General features: G+C 37.6%; 1 protein-coding gene across 3 annotated transcripts in view; it reads right to left on the reverse strand.

The window, feature by feature from the left end:
- PEX5L (peroxisomal biogenesis factor 5 like) overlaps nucleotides 1–19,731 on the reverse strand; it is a 264,931-nt gene extending 245,200 nt beyond the window's left edge. Inside the window, exon 1 of one of the 3 annotated variants that reach the window (XM_043873810.1) lies at nucleotides 19,367–19,731. In XM_043873810.1, the coding sequence (XP_043729745.1) occupies nucleotides 19,367–19,387 (21 nt within the window). In that variant the 5' untranslated portion in view covers nucleotides 19,388–19,731. The remainder of the gene's footprint in view (nucleotides 1–19,366) is intronic. The other 2 variants (XM_043873807.1, XM_043873808.1) reach the window with 2 other exon arrangements.
- Nucleotides 19,732–21,745: the final 2,014 nt, after the last annotated feature.

The following is a 21,745-nucleotide window of genomic DNA, read 5'->3' on the forward strand; positions in this document are numbered from 1 at the left end:
TCTACTCACACAGCACAGAGTGACTCTACATTGGATTTCTGAGCTTGAGTTAATCCCATTGCCTTACTATTTTCCTGGCTTCCTGAGCATTTCTGATTCTAGGGAGGCTTTCTGCACAAAAAGATTGATGTCTCACAGCTGTTTGTACTCCACTAGGAGAGTACACCCATCATAGACAAAGGTAGTCTCAAGGGACTAAGTTAATATATACAGATGTTGAGTTCAGAGAATTGACAGAGCTGTATGGATTTAGTATCTGTCTTGCATAAACAGCAGGAAGAATGCATTAGAGATTTCTACCCTCTAAGGCCATGCAATGCTCCAGAAAACTTGTGAAATCCTTTTGTCCCCTGTTAGTTGAGTCATTCTGCAATAGTTGAGTTACTGATGTGGAGACGTGGCCTGAATTTGCTATGCAGGCTCAAGAAATAGAGTAAAAATGTGAAGACCCAGATTCTGGTCTTCAGTCTCCAAGTTATTTGATGTAGAAGCTTGGGTGAGACAATCAAAGCCTGTGAGCTGCATTCTCCTTATCAGCATGACAAAGATAAACTATCCATCCTTTGCCAACCTCACTGAAGCATTTTAGAGATTAACTTTTATGAGGCACTCACAAAAAGTGACTATTGTTGTAGAAATAATCAGTATTCTATCACAGCTGACAATTCTGCCATATTGGGGGTGGCTTTGTCAAAAAATATCTCTTGTTATTTTCAGAATGGGGAGGAGAAATAGAGCAGGATCCTCCCAAAAAGCACTCCTTTAAAAAATTATGAGAAGTTGATCTTTGGTTTCATAGGAAATAACAAGTATCTTGATGTTAGGAAAGCTTTTGAATTTATTTCCCATGATATGGTTATTAGTAAACTGGAAAAATCTGCCCCATATCAAATCCAGAGATGCACTGGATCATTAATTAAGAGCCTGAAAATAATAGAATCCTAGAGCTGGAAGGAAAGCCAGAAATATTCCAAGCCAACCATTTTCCAGAAAGACTAGCAAACTCACATCCAATCTGTGTTTGATTATCTTTGGTAAAATTGAGTTCATTTCTCTACTATTCATTATACACCTCCCACCCCTACAGCCCACACACACATACATTTGGTTGCACATATTGGTTGTCCAAGGATACCTGGATCAGGGAGCACAAGTCAGGTATGAAACCCAACCCTATTACTCCACTTGCCAAATCATGTACCTGGGTGTGGGATTGTGTCCTCCAGGGAAAAGGAGAGTGTTTATGTATTCAGCCCACTCAGAGAGGTTCTCTTTTTATAATTTGCCCAGAAATGGCACATATCATTGTCATAGTTATTTCCTCTCTCCTGTTAGACAGAACTTTGACATGTGATTTTTGAATCTGTGTTTCTGAATCAGAAGAAATACTCCTTCAAAACTCAGGCTCCCATATCAGACTAATTATGGAAGACATAAGATATCTGTACTCAGACAGGATCACAAAATAGACATGTCCCTTGGATGATCATTGTGAGTATGGCTCCTTCCTTGGATTCCTGGAAAAATGTGTGTGTGTGTGTGTGTGTGTGTGTGTATCTGGAAAGGTTAGGGCTAGAGACGTAAGCAAAACTCATCACTGGGTATAAACAAGATGTCCTTGTAGAACAGTTTTAATGATGATGTTCTGTTGTCTCAGCAGTCTCAGGGATGTATGTGTTAGCACTATTACCAAAATCACTATTGACAACTAGCTGAAGTGGTAAGGAGGTGCCTAGAACACTAGAGGCATGTATTCTAATTCCAAGTGACCTTGGCCAGTTAGAGATATAGATAGAAACCATTAGGAGAATCTATTATATTTCTAAATCTGCAGCCCCAAACTGTCCTCGGGCTTTAAAAATTTGAACCCATTAAACTGCATAGATTGCTTTGACAGCGAAGAGTTGCTTAATTACAGTGGCAATCTAATTATAAGGTTTATAAGGTTTCCCTGTAATTGATTCTCTTTCAACTGTGTGGAAACTTCACTTGATATGTATTCCTCCCTGAAACTCATGGGAATACACCGGTTTCTGGGGCCACTGTGTCTTAGAATCAGAAAGACCATGCCAATTGCACTTTGGAGTCCTTATTCAGGATAGTAAAGGACTCTTCTGAGTATTTCAGTCATTCATTGTTTCATTCTTTCATTCATTCATTCACCAATTCATTCTTTCATTCATTCAATAAAAACTACATTAATATATATGTACCTAGCACTACTAGTCTCCAGGGATATAAAAATGTACTGAATATATAGTCTCGGCTACAGATGGGCTTACAAACAGTTGGGGAGACAAAAATAAATAATGAAAGCTAAATGTTAATTATGGTATTAGTGATGGATATAAGATGCTAAGCAAGCATTAAGGAAGACATTCCTAATTCTTCACTGAGTGTGGGGGAGGTGGGAGGGTGGTGATGCAGGCACAGGGCAGCACTCACGAGGAGATAACATTTGGGTGGAATATAAAGGATGAGGAAATATTCAGTGTACAGAAGGCAAGAGTTCTGTTATGCGGAAATGAAAAAAAACATCCAGAACTGTGAGAGAAGAAAATCAAGCATCTGTCACCATTGTAAACAACCAAATATAATAGGCACTGCTGTTGCTAAACTCCTTCTTCCACATATAATATATATGAAACACTTTGCTATTTCTGTAAAACATTAAAGCTATCCTACCAAATGACCAAAGGCGTTTTTCACAGAACTAGAACTTCCCTGACTTCAGACTATACTAAAAAGCTATAGTATACTCAGGTACTGGTTTGTCTCCTGAGAAACCTGTGTGTGGGTCTAAGCAACAGTTAGAACTGGACATAGAACAACAAACTGGTTCAAAATTGGAAAAAGGGGTATGTCAAGGCTGTATACTGTCACCCTGTTTATTTAACTTATATGCAGAGAATATCATGTGAAATGCTGGGCTGAATGAATCACAAGCCGGAAACAAGATAGCCAGGGGAAATATCAACAATCTCAGATAGGCAGATGATACCACTTTAATGACAGAAAGCAAAGAGAGACTAAAGAGACTTTTGATGAGAGTGAAAGAGGAGAGTGAAAAAGATGGCTTAAAACTCTACATTCAAAAAATTAAGATCATGGCATCTCGTCCCATCACTTCATGGCAAATAAAAGGGGAAAAGTGGAAGCAATGACTGATTTTATTTTCTTGGACATTAAAATCACAGTGGAAGTGACTGCAGCCATGAAATCAAAAGATCCTATTTTTATACACATTAGAAATTTTCCACAATACAAAGTTAATTAGAAAAAAGGAACATTTAAAAATCTGTTCAATTAGTGACTCAATGTTCTCCATTTTGAATAGCCCAATGAATTCCCATGTATTCATAACCACTTTAAAAAATTATCCAACCTTTTTCTATCTCTACTCATACTCACTCCTTTCCCTCTTGTGCTGTTTTAAGGAAAATCTCATACACCATGTCATTTAATCCATAATATAAAATAAAATAAAAAAAGAAATCAAAAGATCCTTGCACCTTGGAAGGAAAGCTATGACAAGCCTAGACAGCATATTAAAAAACAGAGACATCACTTTGCAGACAAAGGTCCATATAGTCAAAGCCATGGTTTTTCCAATAGTCATGTATGGATGTGAGAGTTGGACCATAAAGAAGGCTGAGCACAGAAGAATTGATGCTTTTGAACTGTGGTGCCAGAGAAGACTCATGAGAGCCCCTTGGACTGCAAGGAGATTAAACCAGTCCATCCTCAAGGAAATCAGTCCTGAATATTCATTGGAAGGGCTGATGCTAAAGCTCCAATACTTTGGCCATCTGATGTGAAGAGCTGACTCACTAGAAAAGACCCTGATGCTGGAAAAGATTGAAGGCAGGAGCAGAAGGGACTGACACAGGATGAGATGGTTGGATGGCATCACTGACTCAATGGACATGAGTTTGAGCAAACTCCAGGAGATGGTGAAGGACAGGGAAATCTGGTGTGCTGCAGTCCATAGGGTTGCAGAGTTGGACACGACTTAGCAACCAACCAATAACAACATGGTACTGGCACAAAAACAGAAACATAGATCAATGAAAGAGGATAGAAAGCCCAGAAAATAACCCATGCACTTATGGTCAGTTAATCCATGATACTGTGGAGAATACTCTGGACATTCCTTAAAAAACTAGAAAAGGGTTACCATATGATCCAACAATCGTACACCTGGGCATATAGTCAGGAAAGATGAAAATTCTATTTTGAAAAGATATATGCACTCCAATGTTCATAGCAGCACTATTTACAACAGCCAAGACATGGCAGCAACCTAAATGTCCATCGATAAATGAATGGATAAAGAAGTGTGGTGTATACAGACAATAGAATATTACTCAGCATAAAAAAGAATGAAATAATGCCATTTATAGAAACATGGATGGACCAAGAGATTATCATACTAAGTGAGGTAAGTCAGACAAATATATGATATCACTTATATGTGGAATCTAAAATATGACGCAAATGAACCTATTTATGAAGCAGAAACAGAATCACATACATAGAAAATAGACTGGTGGTTGCCAAGGGGGAGGAGGTTGGAGGAGGAGTGAAATGACAGGTTGCGGTTAGCAGATGTAAGCTTTTATATACAGGATAAATAAACCATAAGGTCCTACTGTATAGCACAGAGAACTATATTTAATATCCTATGATAAACTATCATGGAAAAGAACATTAAAAAAGAATGTACATATAAGTATAACTGAATCACTTTATTGTATGGCAGAAATTAATACACAGTAAATCAACTATATTTCAATAAAATATACTGATTAAAAATTGATACAAATGAACCTATTTAAAAAACAAACTTGCAGACATAGAAAATAAACTTTATGGTTACCAAAGTAGAAATTGGGGGGAGGGCTAAATTAGGAGTTTGAGATTAATGGATATATACTACTATATATAAAATACACAAACAACAAGGACCTACAGTATAGCCCCAAGGAACTATATGCAATATCTTATAGTAATCTATAATGGAAAATAATCTAAAAAAGAATAAAATATATATAATATATCACCACTTTGCTATATACCTGAAACTAAAACAATATTGTAAATCAATTGTATTTCAATTAAAAAAAATTAAGAGTAAATCCTTAAAAAATCATCAAAACATATGGGTACATTTATTATACTCTTGCCACAGATGGGGAGAGTGAGGTTTAGTGAGGATAAGTCGTAAAAGCAAGATCCCACAGATAATATATGGTGAAGCAGGATTTGAAATTGATGTCTGACCTTGAGCCCTAGCTCTTAAGCGGTCTGTTTCTGTAGCCTCTTCATATGTAAGGAATCATGAAGCAATGTCTGATGCATGCCATCAAAGCCTTTCAGCATCTTTTCCCCACCCCTCTCATTTTTGGGGAAGGCAATTAATTACAGAAGTCTAAGCCATCAAGATCTAGCTCTCAGTTTCCTCAAAGGTGAAATGACAAAGTTGTGCTATGTGAACTCTAAAGACCTTTATATCTCCAAGATTCTGTTTTAATTTAATCTTGCCTCAAGCTTTGTTTTAAGAAGTTTTAAGAACACTTTGTTTTTGTCTTATATAAATCTTCCAAAAGACTTACATAATAGATTGCATATCAGTATTAATGACTCAAATGTGTAGGGCATCTAGATTATAATCATTCTTTGGATGACTATGAAACAATAATGTGTCCAATTTTCTACATTAAATTCCTACATATGAATAAAAAGTGTTCTTATAACTAAAGTACAGAATATGTATTTTAATTCCCTGATCAATTACCAAATTCTTCACAGAACTCTTTTCTAATTTCTCCAAAAAATAGAAGTGAGCAGTAGACGGACCCTGATGAGGGGTCATTCTGCTCTTCTTTGCTGCATGGTTTAATAAACCAATATATTCTAGCTTTACTGTATTCTCCTTTGCTGTATTCTCCTACATGTAATGGCTGCTGCTGCTAACTTGCTTCAGTTGTGTCCAACTCTGTGCAATCCCATAGATGGCAGCCCACTAGGCTCCCCTGTCCCTGGGATTCTCCATGCAAGAATAATGGAGCGGGGGGGAAAAAAAAAGAATAATGGAGCGGGTTGCCATTTCTTTCTCCAATGCATGCATGCATGCTAAGCGACTTCAGTCGTGTCCGACTCTGTGAGACCCTTTGGACAGCAGCCCACCAGGCTCCTCTGTCCATGGGATTCTCTAGGCAAGAATATTGGAGTGGGTTGCCATTTCCTTCTCCCATGTAAAGGCAGGTAGTGCCAAATAAGCACAGGGCTTAAAGAGAATTATTTGCTTTTAACTCTTATTCTTCAAGGCTGACTAAACTTTAGTTAACTCAAGATAGAGAGGTGTCTATTTTACTTTTAAACAACATCTATAACATGTTATACTGGACACTGGCTTTTTAATTTTCTTAACTTTCTCAAATCTACACTCTATATTTGGAAAACTGTCCACTTTTGGAATCTTGGTGGTAAGCAGACATGCACTTTCCCAGACTACCTTGCAGACAGCATATGGAAGTGTAATCTCAGCTCCACCAACCAGCATCACCTGAGCCTACTTTAAATGGAGATCTGGGGGCACACAGTCATGGGAGAACATTCATTTTGGCAGTGGGGGACAGCAGCTGAAGCTCCAGCATGGGGTTTTCATGGTCCTTCCATCCAGAGTCTAGTTCTAGGAGTGTTTTTCAAAAACATTAGAAAAACCTTTTTACTTTGAAATAATCTCAAGCCTATAGAAAAATTGTAAGTATTCTTGTAATACTTATGTATTTTGTAATACCACTGTAAGTTCAATGGACTCTCATAATACCCTTTTCCCAGACTTACCAATTTCTAACATTGTGCTATATTTGTGCTTTTTCTCTCTCTTTATATAGGCAATTATATTTAATATCATGCATATTATTATTTTCATTATTCCAAATCACTTGAGAGTAGGCTACCTACACTATGCCCCTATGTCCCTTCATATTGCAGCATGTATTTCATGCATGAGCAAAGATATTCTCCTGCCATAGGTATCATATATCAATCTATATATATGACACTAACATCAATCTAACCTCCAGACCATATTCAAGTTTCAATTGTGCCAACACTGTGCTTTATGACAATTTTGTTTCCCAGTCCAAGATCCAGTCCACGATCACATATTGCATTTCTCAGGTCTCCTTAGTCTTCTTTTAATTTGTAAACATCTCAGTTTTTCTTTGTTCTTCACGATACTGACATTTTTTAAAAAAACATAATCTGCTACTTTTTATAGAATATCCCTCATTTTAGGTTTATCTGAGATTTTCTCATGATTAGGTGCAAGTTTTGCATCCTCACAGGAGTGATGTGTCCTTCTCAGGGCATTGCATACAGAGATGGACATTCAGTTGATCACCTTATTGGTGATGTTGACTTTGGCTACTTAGGGTGCAGTTTCTTCATGGGTAAGGCACTATTTTTTGTTTTATAATTTACTTGGGCGACATTTTGATGTCATGTAAATCCTGTTTATACTCAAATCCCCCTTCATCAGATTTAGCATCCAATGATCTTTTATTTTCTCTTGAATCAATTTTTACTACGATTGCAAAAGTGGTGATTTTTCTATCATTCTTTCTAATGCTTATCAATTGTTTATGCTTATCAATTGTTCAAATATATTTCTAATAAATTCCCTTTATGTTTAAATGAGCCAGAGTTGTTTTCTGTCACTTACAGCTGAGAATCCCTGAGGGATTTACTTGCATATTTAGGCAAATAGTTCTAAGAACCTATCAAACCAGTTCACTCAAATGGTCAATCTAATCAGTCCAAGGAGAGACAGTGAGGAACACCTTTAGGAAATAAAAATGATACAGCTTTTCATAGCACTTCATTCTACTTTTAAAACAGATTTACAGACAAGACATTTTTTTATATTGTCAGCCAAACAGATTACTACTCAAACTGAATATGTGAAATATCTGATATATATTTTATATATTCAATTTGAGTAGGTTCCTTAAGAAGCTAAAAATAGAACTACCATGTGATCCAGCAACCCCGCTCCTGGGCATATATCTGGAGGAAAACATGGTTTGAAAAGATACATGCACCCCAGTGTTCATGGCAGTGCTGTTTACAACAGCCAGAACATAGCAGCAACCTAAATGTCCACTGACAGATGAATGGATAAAGAAGATGTGGTACATATGTACAATGAAATATTACTTGGCCGTTAAAAGTAATGAAATAATGCCATCTGAAGCCATATGAATGGATCTGGAGATTATCATACTAAGTGAAGTAAGTTAGAGAAAGACAAATATGTGATAGTACTTATATGTGGACTCTAAAAAATGATACAAATGAACTTATTTATGAAACAGACTCACAGACTTAGAGAATGAATTTGTGGTTACCAGCAGACAAGAATGGGGAGAAGGAATAGGCCAGGACTCTGGGATTGACATGTGCACATTACTATATTTAAAATAGAGAGCTAATAAGGGCCTACTGTATAGCACAGGGAATGCTGCTCAATATTCTGTAATAACCTAAATGGGGAAAAGAATTTAAAAAAGAATAGATACAACTGAGTCACTTTGCTATATACCTTGTTAATCAACTAATAAAACACTGTTAATCAACTATGTTAATATAACATTGTTAATTGTTAATCAGCTATGCTCCAATATAAAATAAGAATTTTTTAAAAATAAAAAAGATAAAAAATTAGTTTCACTCAAAAGCAGGAAGAAATAATTTTTTGTGACTAAATGCCAAACATTGGACATTTGAAAACATCTAGCAGTTTATTATAATGCTTACTTTTTCCTTAGATTTTTTTTATTGTAATTCAAATAATAATAGTGTAATGGAAATAGCACACTAGTGGAAGGCTGCTTTTATTCCAGTACTAGTTCTGCTGAGTTATATGGGAGTTTTTGAGCAAGTCTCTTATTTTCTTCAACCTCAGTGTCCTCATCTGTGAAATGAGATGACTGAACAAAACAATTTCAAGAGTCCTTCAAACTTAGGATTCTGGGACCTCAAAACTGAAAATTATTGCAATTTTTGAAGACATAAGGAACTGTTAGCCTAGAATATTCCAGTGAGCATATTTGTATCCAAGATTATTCTGGTATAAAGACCTAACACCTATAAAGCGTCAGAACAATTTAGAGGGCAAGTTAGTCTAAAGATGCTATAGCAGCTGTCTGAATAGATGTCTTTCCCAAGAGATAAATAATGTCACAGTGCATGGCACTGCTCAGATCACATCTCGAGCTGTGTGTCTTGTTCAGAGGGCCATACTTTCATGGAACCATTAAAACATCAGAAATGTCATTATGAGAAACGATTGAGTGAACTGGGCTGTTTATCTTGGAGAAGAAAAGATTTAATAGGATGAAGACATAATAGTTCTTCAAATATTTAAAATTTTGTTTCATTCAGTTGGAGTGTAGTAGGTTTGCTGAGCTTTCTCCAGATGGAAAAGTATAACCAGTTGGGCAGAGGTTATGATAGGAATATAAGAAAAAAAATTTATTCAACCACAGTTGTAGCAGTTGCTCTTGCCCGCTCCTCTGTCAGGCACCTCATCATTGTGCCTCCGTGATGTCAGAAAACTATCCAAGAATCAAGCTTTTTGCTAAGGTCTCAGTGCAATAGATCAGGTCCTGTTCTTTATGTAGATGTTTTCAGATCACTGCACCCTAAATGTTAATGTGTGTAAAAATCATGGGTATCTTGGAAAATTGAGTTTTGGACTCAGTAGGTCTGAAGTAGGACCTGAGATTCTGCATTTTTCAACCAGCTCCCAGATCTTTCATGTGCACATAATCACCTGTCCAATCAGATGTTATATCCCAGCATGATCAGAAGATACCATTCTGTATGTTACAGTTAACACCCGTGTGAAAGGAGTTGAAAACATATTTTGTCGCTCCAGCAGCTTCATCTTAAGAGGTTTAAATGTTTTCCTGTTTCTCATCTTGACAAGGTTTAAATGTTTTCCTGCTTCTCATCTTGACAAGGTTCTGTATTTTTGGACTTTTCACTAGTTTTGATCACTTTGCATCATGGCACTGGCATGCCTCTGTCTGATGCTCACCTGTATACTTTCAAGAAACCAGGGAATGTCTCCCCCAGAACACACTGAGTTTTGCTTATTTTAGGTCATTACTTCAGTCGACTACAACCATTTTGGGGGGCCACACAGACAGGCATACCCAAACACACATGCCATCTCATAGTGCTTTTCACTACTTTCATCCACAGGCATAACGGTCTTGGGTTAGAGGCCTGCGTATACACAAGGACACTGTGCTCTGCTCCCATTCGGCCCCTCTTTACTCTTGGCCGCTTCCATCTCCAAGCAGGCAGCTCAATACAGTGAGAACGGGGTACTGTATCCCGGGTCTTCTCACAGTCACTGCCTTGAGGAAACTGTATCTCACCCTGCTAGGGTACCCGTTTTAACCCTCAAGGATGTACAGACTATTCCCTTCTTATATAAAATCCATTCAAATATTTATATAAAGTCATCATGATCTCCTCGAGTCTCTACTTTCTAAGCCAAACATCCCCAGTTCCTTCTATGCTTGCTCATTTGAAATGGTTCTGAATTCCTCTACCATACCAGCGGCTTTTAAAACTGCATAGTGTTTAAGAGGCTCGGTGGGAGTGGGAATTCTGTGGCTCCCTAGGTAGATTTCTGGCATCACAACACCACCAATCAGCTGTTAGAATCTCCATGATTTATAGATGACCATATGGCATTCTCTTTGGAAAAAAAAGTTTTTGGTATACTCCCTCTTACGGGGTTTGTCTGGCTTTTCAGGGTGGTTGCTATGCATGAGCAGGGACTCTGGGGACTTGTGTATGCACCTGCAATGCAAACTCTCCTGCCTGGCTCAGGTTCACCCCATTTCAAAGCTGCTGCCAGAGTTCTGTGGGTTTCTCTTTAATGAAATGGTGGCTAAGCAACCTTTACCTATCTATATGAGCTCATTATTTTTTACCTGTACAATTTTTAATGGTGATTGTCTAAAAATAATAAAGATGATCAATCTAGTGAAATCTCACATGGAGAGTGATAATGGTCATTTATCAAATGGAATTTTAATAGGAGAAGTAGTATATCAGTACTAATATAGATCAGTCACAAAAGACAGTATGGCATCCAAAGCACAAGCAACAAAATGAAAAATAAACAAGTGGGACTACATCAGACTAGAAAAGCCTCTGCAGACACAGCAAAGGAAACCATCAACAGAGTGAAGAGAAAATCTATGCAATTGGAAAAAAATATTTGCAAACTATATGTGATAAAGGGTTAATATTCAAAATATATAAAGAACTTATGCAACTCAATAGCAAACCCCCCCAAATAGCCTAATTAAAAAATGGGCACAGGACTGAGTAGACATTTCTCCAGAAAAGGTATAGGAAGGCCTACGGTACATGAAGAGATGCTCAACAACACCTAGGTAGTAGGGAAAAGCAAATTAAAACCATAATGAGCTATCATCTCATACTTGTTAGAATGGTCATCATCCAAAAATAAGAGATAACAAATGCTGGTGTGAATGTGGAGAAAAGGGAGCTGTTGTACACTGCTGTGGGATTGCACGTCAGTGTAAGAGCTGTGGAAAACAGTATGGAGGAGCTTTAAACTGTAAAAGTGGAACTACCATATGATCCAGCAATTCCATTTTTGGGAATACATCCAAAGGAAACAAAATCACTATCTCAGAAAAACATCAGCATCCCCACATTCAAAGGAGCACTATTTATAACCACTGAGACATGAAAATAACTGAAGTGTGCCTTGGTGGATGAATGGTTGAAGAAGTTGTGGTGTATGTATGTGTATGTACGTACACATGTATGTATGTATGTATGTGCATATATATACACACATGTATATGTGTATATATATGTATAAAAATGTATGTATGTATAAAAATATGTATAAAATATGTATAAATATATATACATATGTATAATACATATATACATATGTATACATAAAATACATAAAATATGTATAAAAATATATACATGTATATATATGTATATGTGTATATACATATATGTATAAAAATGAGGAAATTGTATCATTTGCAACAACATGGATGGACTCTGAAGGCATTATGCTAAGTTAAATAAATCACTCAGAGAAAGACAGATACTGTATGATCTCACTTATATGTGGAAACTAAGAACAAACAAATAGATTTGTGGTTACCAGAGGCAGAGAAGGGGGGAGAGGGAACTGGAGGAAGGTGGTGAAAAGGCGCAGACTTGCAGTTATAAGATAAATACTAGGGCTGTAATGCACAGCATGATGACTATAGCTAGCATTGTTGTATGACATATAGGAAAGTTGTTAGAGTGAATCTTAAGAAGACTCATCACAAGAAAGAAATTTTTCCTTTTGCCCTTCTTTCTTTTTATTGTATCTACACAAGAAAATGGACGGTAACTGAACCTATTGTGTCACAATATAAGTAAATCAAACTATCACGTTGTATGCTTTAAACTTATACAGTGTTGTACGTCAATTATTTCTCAATAACACTGGGAAAAAACCAGACAACATACAAAACAATGGTTATTAAACACTGGGAAAAAATGCCTCACAGGATCGGATCCTTGAGAGAAGGAAAACAAATAAAGTGAGTCCTATAATTGCCCTAGCCTACTGCCAGGAAAGAGTTTTCCAGACATAACGTAGGAACCAAGAACCCCCCAAAACTCTCATACTCTCAATAAGCTGAGACGACAGCATGGAGGATTCAGGAGGCCCAGATGTTAGAATACACAGGGCAGAGTAGTATGGAGAAGTCTGAACAGAGTGAGAACGCTGGAGAAATGCAGGGGCTTCCTCCTCTAGTTTTCCACTGAGTTCTGACCACGTATGTGAGGAAATGACCCTTACACCATCAGAAAGGAGCAGGCAGAGAAATTCTTAGAGCTCACATGGGGTTATAAAGAGTCCACATTCCCAAAGCCAAGTCAAGAAATCTTCGGATGAGTAGGACGTCAGATAAAGTACTCAAAAGGATAGTACCGCAGTAAACAGGACAATCAGCCCTAGACCAAAATACTTTGATAGCTTCTGGTATCATGCAAGAACTCTTAAAAGCAAAACTTGAAATGATCAAACTGTTTCTGAGTATATTAATTGTGTCCAAACATAAAACTTAAAAAAAAAAAGTATATAAAAAACATCCAGCACCCAACAATGTAAAACTCACAATGTCTGGCATCCAATCGAAATGTAACAGGCATACAAAGAAACAGAAAAACACAGCCCATAATGAAGATAAAAATCAATCAATAAAAACAGTCCACAAAATGATACAGATAATAGAAAGAGTAAATAAGAACATTAAAACAGCTACTGGTAAATGTTCTCTTACATGTTCACTGCCTATCTGCGAGGTCATAAATATATTCTCTTATTTTAACCTACTTGAGATGGACTTTTGTGTACATGCAAAATAGAAGCCAATATTTACTTTAAAAAAAATATAGATATCCAATTAGCCAAGAATCATTAATTGATAAGGAACATTTTCCTCTTGAAATACAGGTGTCTCCTATGTCACAAATAACATATTTATAAATCAAAAGTGACATTATAAGACAATACTGACAGTGTGCTGTGTTAGACCCTGGGCTCTGAACAATTAGTAATGGTCGTGATAGTCAACCAATAGGGTATTAGCTATCTCCTGTTTATATTCTGTATAACATAATAATATATAAGATATAAAGATATTTCTTAACAGGCTGGGGAAAATGTCTTCTCTTTGGTATTCCTAGGGATGGCATAGGTGAGACGGGGTGAGAAGTGGGTGAGTGAGGTGGAGATGAAGTAAGGGGTCTCTGAAAGAGATGTAACCCCCAATTCATAGCATCTGCTCTCTGATCCATGTGTTACAGGCTATCGTACAAGATGACTTTTCCCTTCCATGAAGTTTGAATCATAAAAAGGTTTCATTTTTCAGAAAACTTGGCAACCCTACGTTCTTTATTGGTGTATTCGAAATGACATCATGTTTGTTGCTGTTGCTGCTAAGTCACTTCAGTCGTGTCCGACTCTGTGCGACCCCATAGACGGCAGCCCACAAGGCTCCCCCGTCCCTGGGGTTCTCCAGGCAAGAACACTGGAGTGGGTTACCACTTCCTTCTCCAATGCATGAAAGTGAAGAGTGAAAGTGAAGTCACTCAGTCGTGTCCGACTCTTTGCGACCTCATGGACTGCAGCCCACGAGGCTCCTCTGCCCGTGGGATTTTCCAGGCAAGAGTATTGGAGTGGGTTGCCATTGCCTTCTCCGGACATCATGTTTAGATGTCCCCAAACACCCAGATCAGACTTAGGCACCACAAGGAGACATTAGGCTGGAATGTACCTTCAAGTGCAGGAAATGCATACCAGTTATTCTATCAAAATATCAAGAAGTTAATTCTAGAATATAAAGTCTTTATAACAGCTCTAGTTTATGCCTGTGTTGGAAACATGAGATCTCAATGAAAAGTGTAAAAAAGCAGCCTGCCAGATGTTTTGACTACACGGTACATCACATCTCAGTGTTTCTTAGGTTGGCAGTGGGAATACTAGAGACTCGGGCTTATAAAATTAACAAGTTCTGTTTTAACCTTTTTCTTACTTTTTACTTTAAAAATGTTTTTAGAGTCAAAACATTTGTATGCTGGAATTTTTTCCTTCAAACACATGTTTTTAGGAAGAATGTTTATAAACCATAAACAAAATCTAGGAAGAACATATTGTGTTTTTTACAGGAAGTCTATAAAGGAAACTGTTGGCCAGTATAGCTGGGGAATGAGAGTTTCAGGTTAATCAAATATTCAGCAATATTATACCATAAGTGTTATCATTTTTCTAAATGTTAGAAGCTTAATATTACTCTCATAACAAGCATGATTTGCTTATAAATATACTGGAAGCACTTGGGAATCTTGTGGGAGCTTATGTCATAATTTTGAGCATCAGTTTCACTATACTTATTGAAAATTCATGTATTAAATTTTATTCAATAGAATTCTAGTTAATTTTGGACAATAAATGTATGTCTGAAGTAAATTCACTCAAGGAGCATTAATACTGATTATTTGAGGGGGAACGGCAGATACTATTTGAGCTGAGGGGAGAGAAAAGGTGAGGGCAGCCGCTTATTGTTCAGTCACTGAGTCTGACTCTGCAGCCCCACGGACTGCAGCACACCAGGTTCCCTTGTCCTTCACTATCTCATGGAGTTTGCTCAAATTCATGTCCATTCATGACCAAATTAACACAATTAACCCCAGCCTTAAGCCAGCATTACCTCATTCTCCTAAAAAAATTCTGTCCCTCTCCACAAAAAATACCTCCTGATTTTCACAGATTTCCCTCTAAAAATGTAAATATCTCTGTAGGGCTTGTGCATGTGTGGTATATTGGTATTAATTATGTTTTTGTTAGCAAAGGTTTGATATCCTTTTTTGTTAGCAAAGGGTTTTCTATCCTGAATGACATAGGATAGAAAATGGTGGCATCAGGAGGGAAAAAATGGATCTTTTTAAAAAGTGGAAATATCCATGACAAATATTACCTAATTCACAGTTTTGCTTTAGGTATCACTAATGACAAACTGCTGTTATAGATGCTGAGAACATTCTATGACCTTATGTTGGACTGGCTTCTTATGTTAGTTGTTTCTAGTGAATCAAATGAGTCTCCAGTGGTCAGACCTAATGTATTAACATAATTTGTTATCTAGACTTCATGAAAAAAATTTTAAAAAGCTTAAGTAAACTTAAGACAAACACAAAACCCTTTTGGGGGAAGACAAATAAATACTACTCTTTGAGCTGCTAATCATCTTGTAATTTTTGTCATTTAAATTTTCTTTAGTTAATGTCCTGTGAAGCCAGAGGGTATGGAATTTTTCTTTGGCAGGTTTGAATAAGTCAAAAAAGCCTGTTTTCAATGCCTATGATAAAGATTAGTTACAATTATGAACAGATTGTTTTTGTCTTCTGAAAAAACTTTTTTTCTTTTCCAATTTATTCAGAAAAAATTCATGTGTAATAAATACACTCAATTTTAATTGAAAGAACTTTTGTAACAAAAATTCTACTGGGGATCCTTTATTAAAAATTAAAAAAATTAGTTCAAAATTGAAATTAAATGCTTTATATTTATACCATTTCAGAAAAAGGTTTGGCGAAGGGAACATTCAGAGACGTAATTATTTTGCTCTAATTGGCAGTGTTAACTCATAGGCACATACAGAAATAAGCATCACACTGCAGAGCACATAGAGGTTTTGGAGGGTTTAAGATCACAGGTCATCTATTAGGAATAGAGAGTTGGTCAGAACTGATGTTAAAGTGTATTTAAACACCATTGATTCCCTTGGTCAAAAGGGAAAAAGAAGTAAATATAAAACAGTTGCTAAAATAACAACCTTTGCTTAAGTTGCTGGGGCGATGAATTCCCCTTGGAAATAAGTGGTGAGGCACTTGGGAAAATGGCACAACTCTTGGGCCTGCTCCTAAGAAATATACCTGTGGCATTCACTTTGAAACCAAGAAATCTATACCACTATGCTGTGCTGTCTATCTACCTGTAATAGTGTCATTTGTCAACTTTTATCTTCTAATGAACTACCAGAGTAAATCAAATTTGTGTTTTTAAAAGTTTGTGGCTTCTAAAATGAATGCAGTTTCTATGGTAAACTGGATGAATTAGACATATGTATCAAAATTAATAGATTTTATTTACAAAATCATTAAGTTGCAAAAACAAAGGTACCACAGGAGTTTTAGACAATTTTTGAAAACTTCATGTGAACACCTCCCCTACTTCAGACTGCCTATTTACAAGGCATTTTATTTAAAAATCTTTTGGATTTGGAAAAGACAAGAATTAGAAGGCACAGTTAATGATTGCAAATATTTTCTGTTGCACTCCTGTTTTAAGGTATCAGCCAAGTAACACCAGTGTTCAAATAAACTCCAAAGTTGGCAAAAAATGTTAGTAAATCTGCTCATCCCTGGTCCACTTTACCAATATGTATTCCGATTTTAAATTATTACAAACATTTTGGAATGGGCTATGCTTCTTCTCCCTTGTGATTAGTCAGGTACACACAGGAAGATGATGCTGTTTCTGATAAGGAAAGATTTTTTATTTAATCTAAAGGTACCAACACAATGGGAATTTTGTACATAGGCTAAATACTATTTTCTGGGAAAGAGACTGGGGTTTTAAAATGTCAGCAAATAACTATATTACAAATCAGGTTGTAATAAGTGTTTTAGTTTGGGGAGGGAGTATTTCCAACCAGATGATCATATCATTTAATAGCTACTAAACTAGTAAAGCCTTAGAAGTTAATATCGATGGTCAATAGCAAATAGGAAAAAAAGTATTGTGCTATGAAATTTTGGCAAGCATATTGATTACAGTCTTTATTTAGTAATGTTTCCAAGTTAAGCTTGGCAGCAAAGATTTGTGAGTTTTACTGCAAGCCATCATATTTGCTGTTACAGCAGTGCACAAGCAAAAAACATTAAGGCTGAAGCATATGCAGAGTCTTACATTCTGTCTATTCTCTCAAAGTGAAATGAAACCATCAGACATTATCCTGGGCAATTCAAGTTTCAGTAAAGCTTTTCTGTTAAATATCCAGAAAATTAAGTTTAAATTATTTTTGGGGTACCTGAGTTTATCAGATTGTTGCTTGCATTATTCATTCACAAAAACATTTTCAAACCAAAAATAATGTGAAAAGTTTCATTAAATTGCCCAGGTGGTCAATTATGAATTTTGTGTGAATGAGCAATTTTCTGAGGACTGACTCCATTTATTAACATCTTCCTATTTTTATTCCTGTGGAGAAACTGGGGATAATAAATAGATTATACATAAAATTAAAAGTACCATTCTTGGGAGTGAAGATGAAGCATAAAACTATGGTAAAAACCCTTTGTTAATTTTTTAGCTGTCATTGTTTGAATGGTTGTTACTTAACTACTCAGTGTAGCTTTAATAAGAAACATGCAGATCATATTTATTGTATGTATTTAGAAATACACTTCAGGTACTAATTATTGTCTAACAATTGTGATATAATTCTATTAATAATTTTCAAAACAAGATGATGTCAGTTGTATGGGAAATGGCTTTTAGAATTCTGATAGTGCTGATTCAGAATTCTTATAAAACTTTGGAATATGATACAATGCTATTTTACATAAAACTAAATTGTAATCCAAAAGAATTTCTCCACAGGCTTAGAAATTAAATATTGGGTAATACTAAGTCATAAATGCAAGAACATGTCAATTTATCTGTTTTTCAATTGCCCTAAAGATACAGAAGTAACATCCTCATAACATTCAAGCACATTACACACTAGAGTGAAATTATCACATATGATAACTGTGGTTGACCATCTTTGTAATGGAAAGGAAGCCCAAACATCAAGTCCATGACTAAAACATTTAGGAACAGTAAAAAAAAAAAAAAAAAAAAATAATAATAATAAAATTAAAAAAGTAAAAGCTCAGTTTATACTTTAGGAAGCTGAGTTGGTATTTCATTTTCTTCCACCCAAAGCATGCACCTGCCTTTATAAGGAAGAACCAACTATGTGAATGAAAACTGGAGTCAAGGTTAAAGTAATCTTGCCCAAGAGAGTGGAGAACATCAGAGAGAAGCAGTGGCTCAGCTCAGATGAGCTTTAATAGCCAGAGACAGCACCTCCTCTGAAAAACATTAGAGCTTCTTGGACATATGTTTGAAATTCATCCTAAGTCATTCTGTGACTATAGGGATAGGTGACAATGTCCCATCATCTGAAGTGGGAAAAATACAGCACAAACCATTTTAAAATTATCACTTTTAAAAATAATACGAAAGTGGAAAAGTGTTCCAAACGTCAAGAACCTTCGCAGATGATAAAAGAAAAGCTTTGTCTTTCCTATGATTGTTTGCCCTTCAGCTGACATACATGCTGAGTTGCATCAATAGGAATACAACGGAAACACGGTCATCTCCAGGTTTCCTCCTTTTGGATTCCTTGATCTTGTTTAAAGAAACAGTCTCAGGGAATGCACATAAAACAAACTTCCCAATCGAAGTTCTGAGGTCTTTCTTCCCCTTCTCCCACCCTCAGAAACCCGTCTAGTTTTACCTACAGCACTGGACTGAAATGTCATGGTCATGTTGCACCACTTCACTTGTTGAATTTTATGAAGGCAGTACTTGACCACAGTAACTTGGTGAACCGCCTTGCTCTTATATTAGTCCCCAAGATTCCTATCCAGTTGGATGGAAATGTCTTACCTGCATGTGTCCCTGGTACATTCTGCTCCGGCTTCTTCAGGACTCCCTGAGGTTGCCGGATGCTTCCCCCCGTGTTCCCTTGCACGGCAACAGAGAAGTGGGTTCTCAGAGGGTGCCCCTAAGCCTGGCGGAAGGCTCCAGGTGGCCCGGCCGCCAGCGGCCCCTTGAAGCTCTGCGGGCTGCGGGGAACTGTTCTCCGCTCGGGGTGCTGAAGCGGACACCGGAGAGCGCGCGGATGAAGCGAGGAGCCCAGGCGGCCACGCTCTCCCGCAGGCACGGTCCTGCTCGCCGGGCGTCTTTAAAACTCACTCCTTCGCCGAACACTTTCTCGTTTCCTGCCTGGCTGCCTCATGTCTCTCTCTCTCTTCACAGCGAACCCCTTCCTTCTCCCAGCCCTGACGTGAGCGCCCACACCAGCCGCCGCAGCTGCCGAGCTGGGCGCGCGCCGCCCTCCCGGCCGCGTCCCTGCCGAGAGCCCGCGGGGCCGGGCACGCGCGTGCGCGTCCCCGGCTGGCCCTGGGCTCGGCCGAAGGAGGCGCGCGCCCCCCTGCGCGCGTGCTCGGGAATGCGCACACGTGGAGGCCAAGTGCCCGGGGGTTGGTGGTCAGGTGGGGCAACGACTTCTAGGGGAGGTTCCAGAGGAGCTGGAGGCTAGTTGCAAGAAAAAGTAGGAGGAATATGCATTGTCTCTTCAGGAGCCATCAATACCGAGTAAGCCCATCATCCTACAGATTGAATAAACCGAGCGTAGGGGGTTCCGAAGAGTTTGTTTCTATTCTGATTCAGCTCTCACAAGTTACCTCCGTGTCCCTCCGTGCCTCTCCCCACTCAACCCACCCCCAATTCACCCCACCTCCAATTCATTGCTGTCTACCCTTAAAACAGCAAACTCCAGTCTCCAAGGGCCTTCCATGATTTGTTTTTCTCCCTAGCACTTAACATCACATAACATCCTGTATGTTTTATACATTTATTTTATTTATTGTCTACCTCAATATATGCAGTGTTATTTCCGTGAGATCAGGGATATTGGGGGGAAGGAGTGTACCTGTTTTTGCATGGGTGTATCACAAGCACAGTACCTCCTGGCACATAGTACGCATCCTATAAATATTGGTTGAATGAATGGATGTTTAATATATAGGTAGAGTGCATTTCAATATGTTTCAAGTTTGAGAGACTGGATAGTCTGATGTAATGTTTACATTATAAATGTATATACACAAAACAATGGACTGTTGTATGTGTGTATATACTGTGATTACCTACTTTTGTTGGTAAAAAGATCTCCAATTGCACATCCCTCAAATTATATATGACATGATATAATCCCCCAAATCTTGCATATAGCATAATATGCTTTTCATAAAGTTAAAAAAAAACCAAACTCCTTAGGAATATAAATATATTTATATGTAACTATATGAAAAGAAAAACAGTAAAACAATTAATATCATATTTAAAATGGTGACACTGGGTGAGGGGAAGTAGGGGAAAAGGATGGGGAGGTATTGTATATGAAGGTTAATTGTCATATCTCAGCTATTATGTTGGGTGGTGAGTCACAGACATGTACTACTCTATACAAATCACTATGTTACTAAATAAAACCATGCATGAACTAGTGAGGACAGAGTGAAATGAACCACAAAAAACGATTAATCCAATTCAGTGCACCTGAGGCCCTAAAACAATCAGCCAACCGAACACAAAAGACTAAGACTTGTAGGCAGGAAACTTGGGTTCCTATTAGATTCCCCCGTGGTTAACCTTGGACAATTTCCTTTACCCTCTAGAAACTTCAGCTTTTTAATGTCTAAACCCTGCATGAAAAACTCATGGTTTTATTTTAAAAAATGATACATGTTCATAAGCACTGTAAACTGTAAAGTACCATCCAATTCTTGTTTTATTGTCCTTTATAGGACAGAGCACTGAAATAGGAGTCAGTAGGTAGAAGTGCTATTTCTATGGAACTACCTCACTTCTCTCTTGGGCAAGAAATTCTCTATTTCCTCATTTTTGAAGTAAGGCAATATCTGCCGAGCCTACTGCACAGGGCTGCTGAGAACTAATGTATGCAAAGGGAGTTGTCAATTTTAAACCATCATATGTGAGTATGCAAACTGGCTTTTTCTAGTTCAGAAAATGCGGCTTCCCAGGTGGCTCAGTGATAAAGAATCCACTTGCTAATGTCGGAGGTGCAAGAGAAATGGGTTCAATCCCTGGGTCAGGAAGATCCCCTGGAGTAGGAGGGGATCCTACTGTATTCTTGCCCGGAGAATTCCACAGACAGAGAAGCCTGGCCGGCTACAGTCCACAGGGTCACAAAGAGTGGGACACCAATGAGCAAACTGAGCACACACAGTCCAGAAAATA

This window comes from Cervus elaphus, chromosome 19 (genome assembly GCF_910594005.1).
Source record: "Cervus elaphus chromosome 19, mCerEla1.1, whole genome shotgun sequence".
In the NCBI taxonomy this organism is placed as follows: domain Eukaryota; kingdom Metazoa; phylum Chordata; class Mammalia; order Artiodactyla; family Cervidae; genus Cervus; species Cervus elaphus.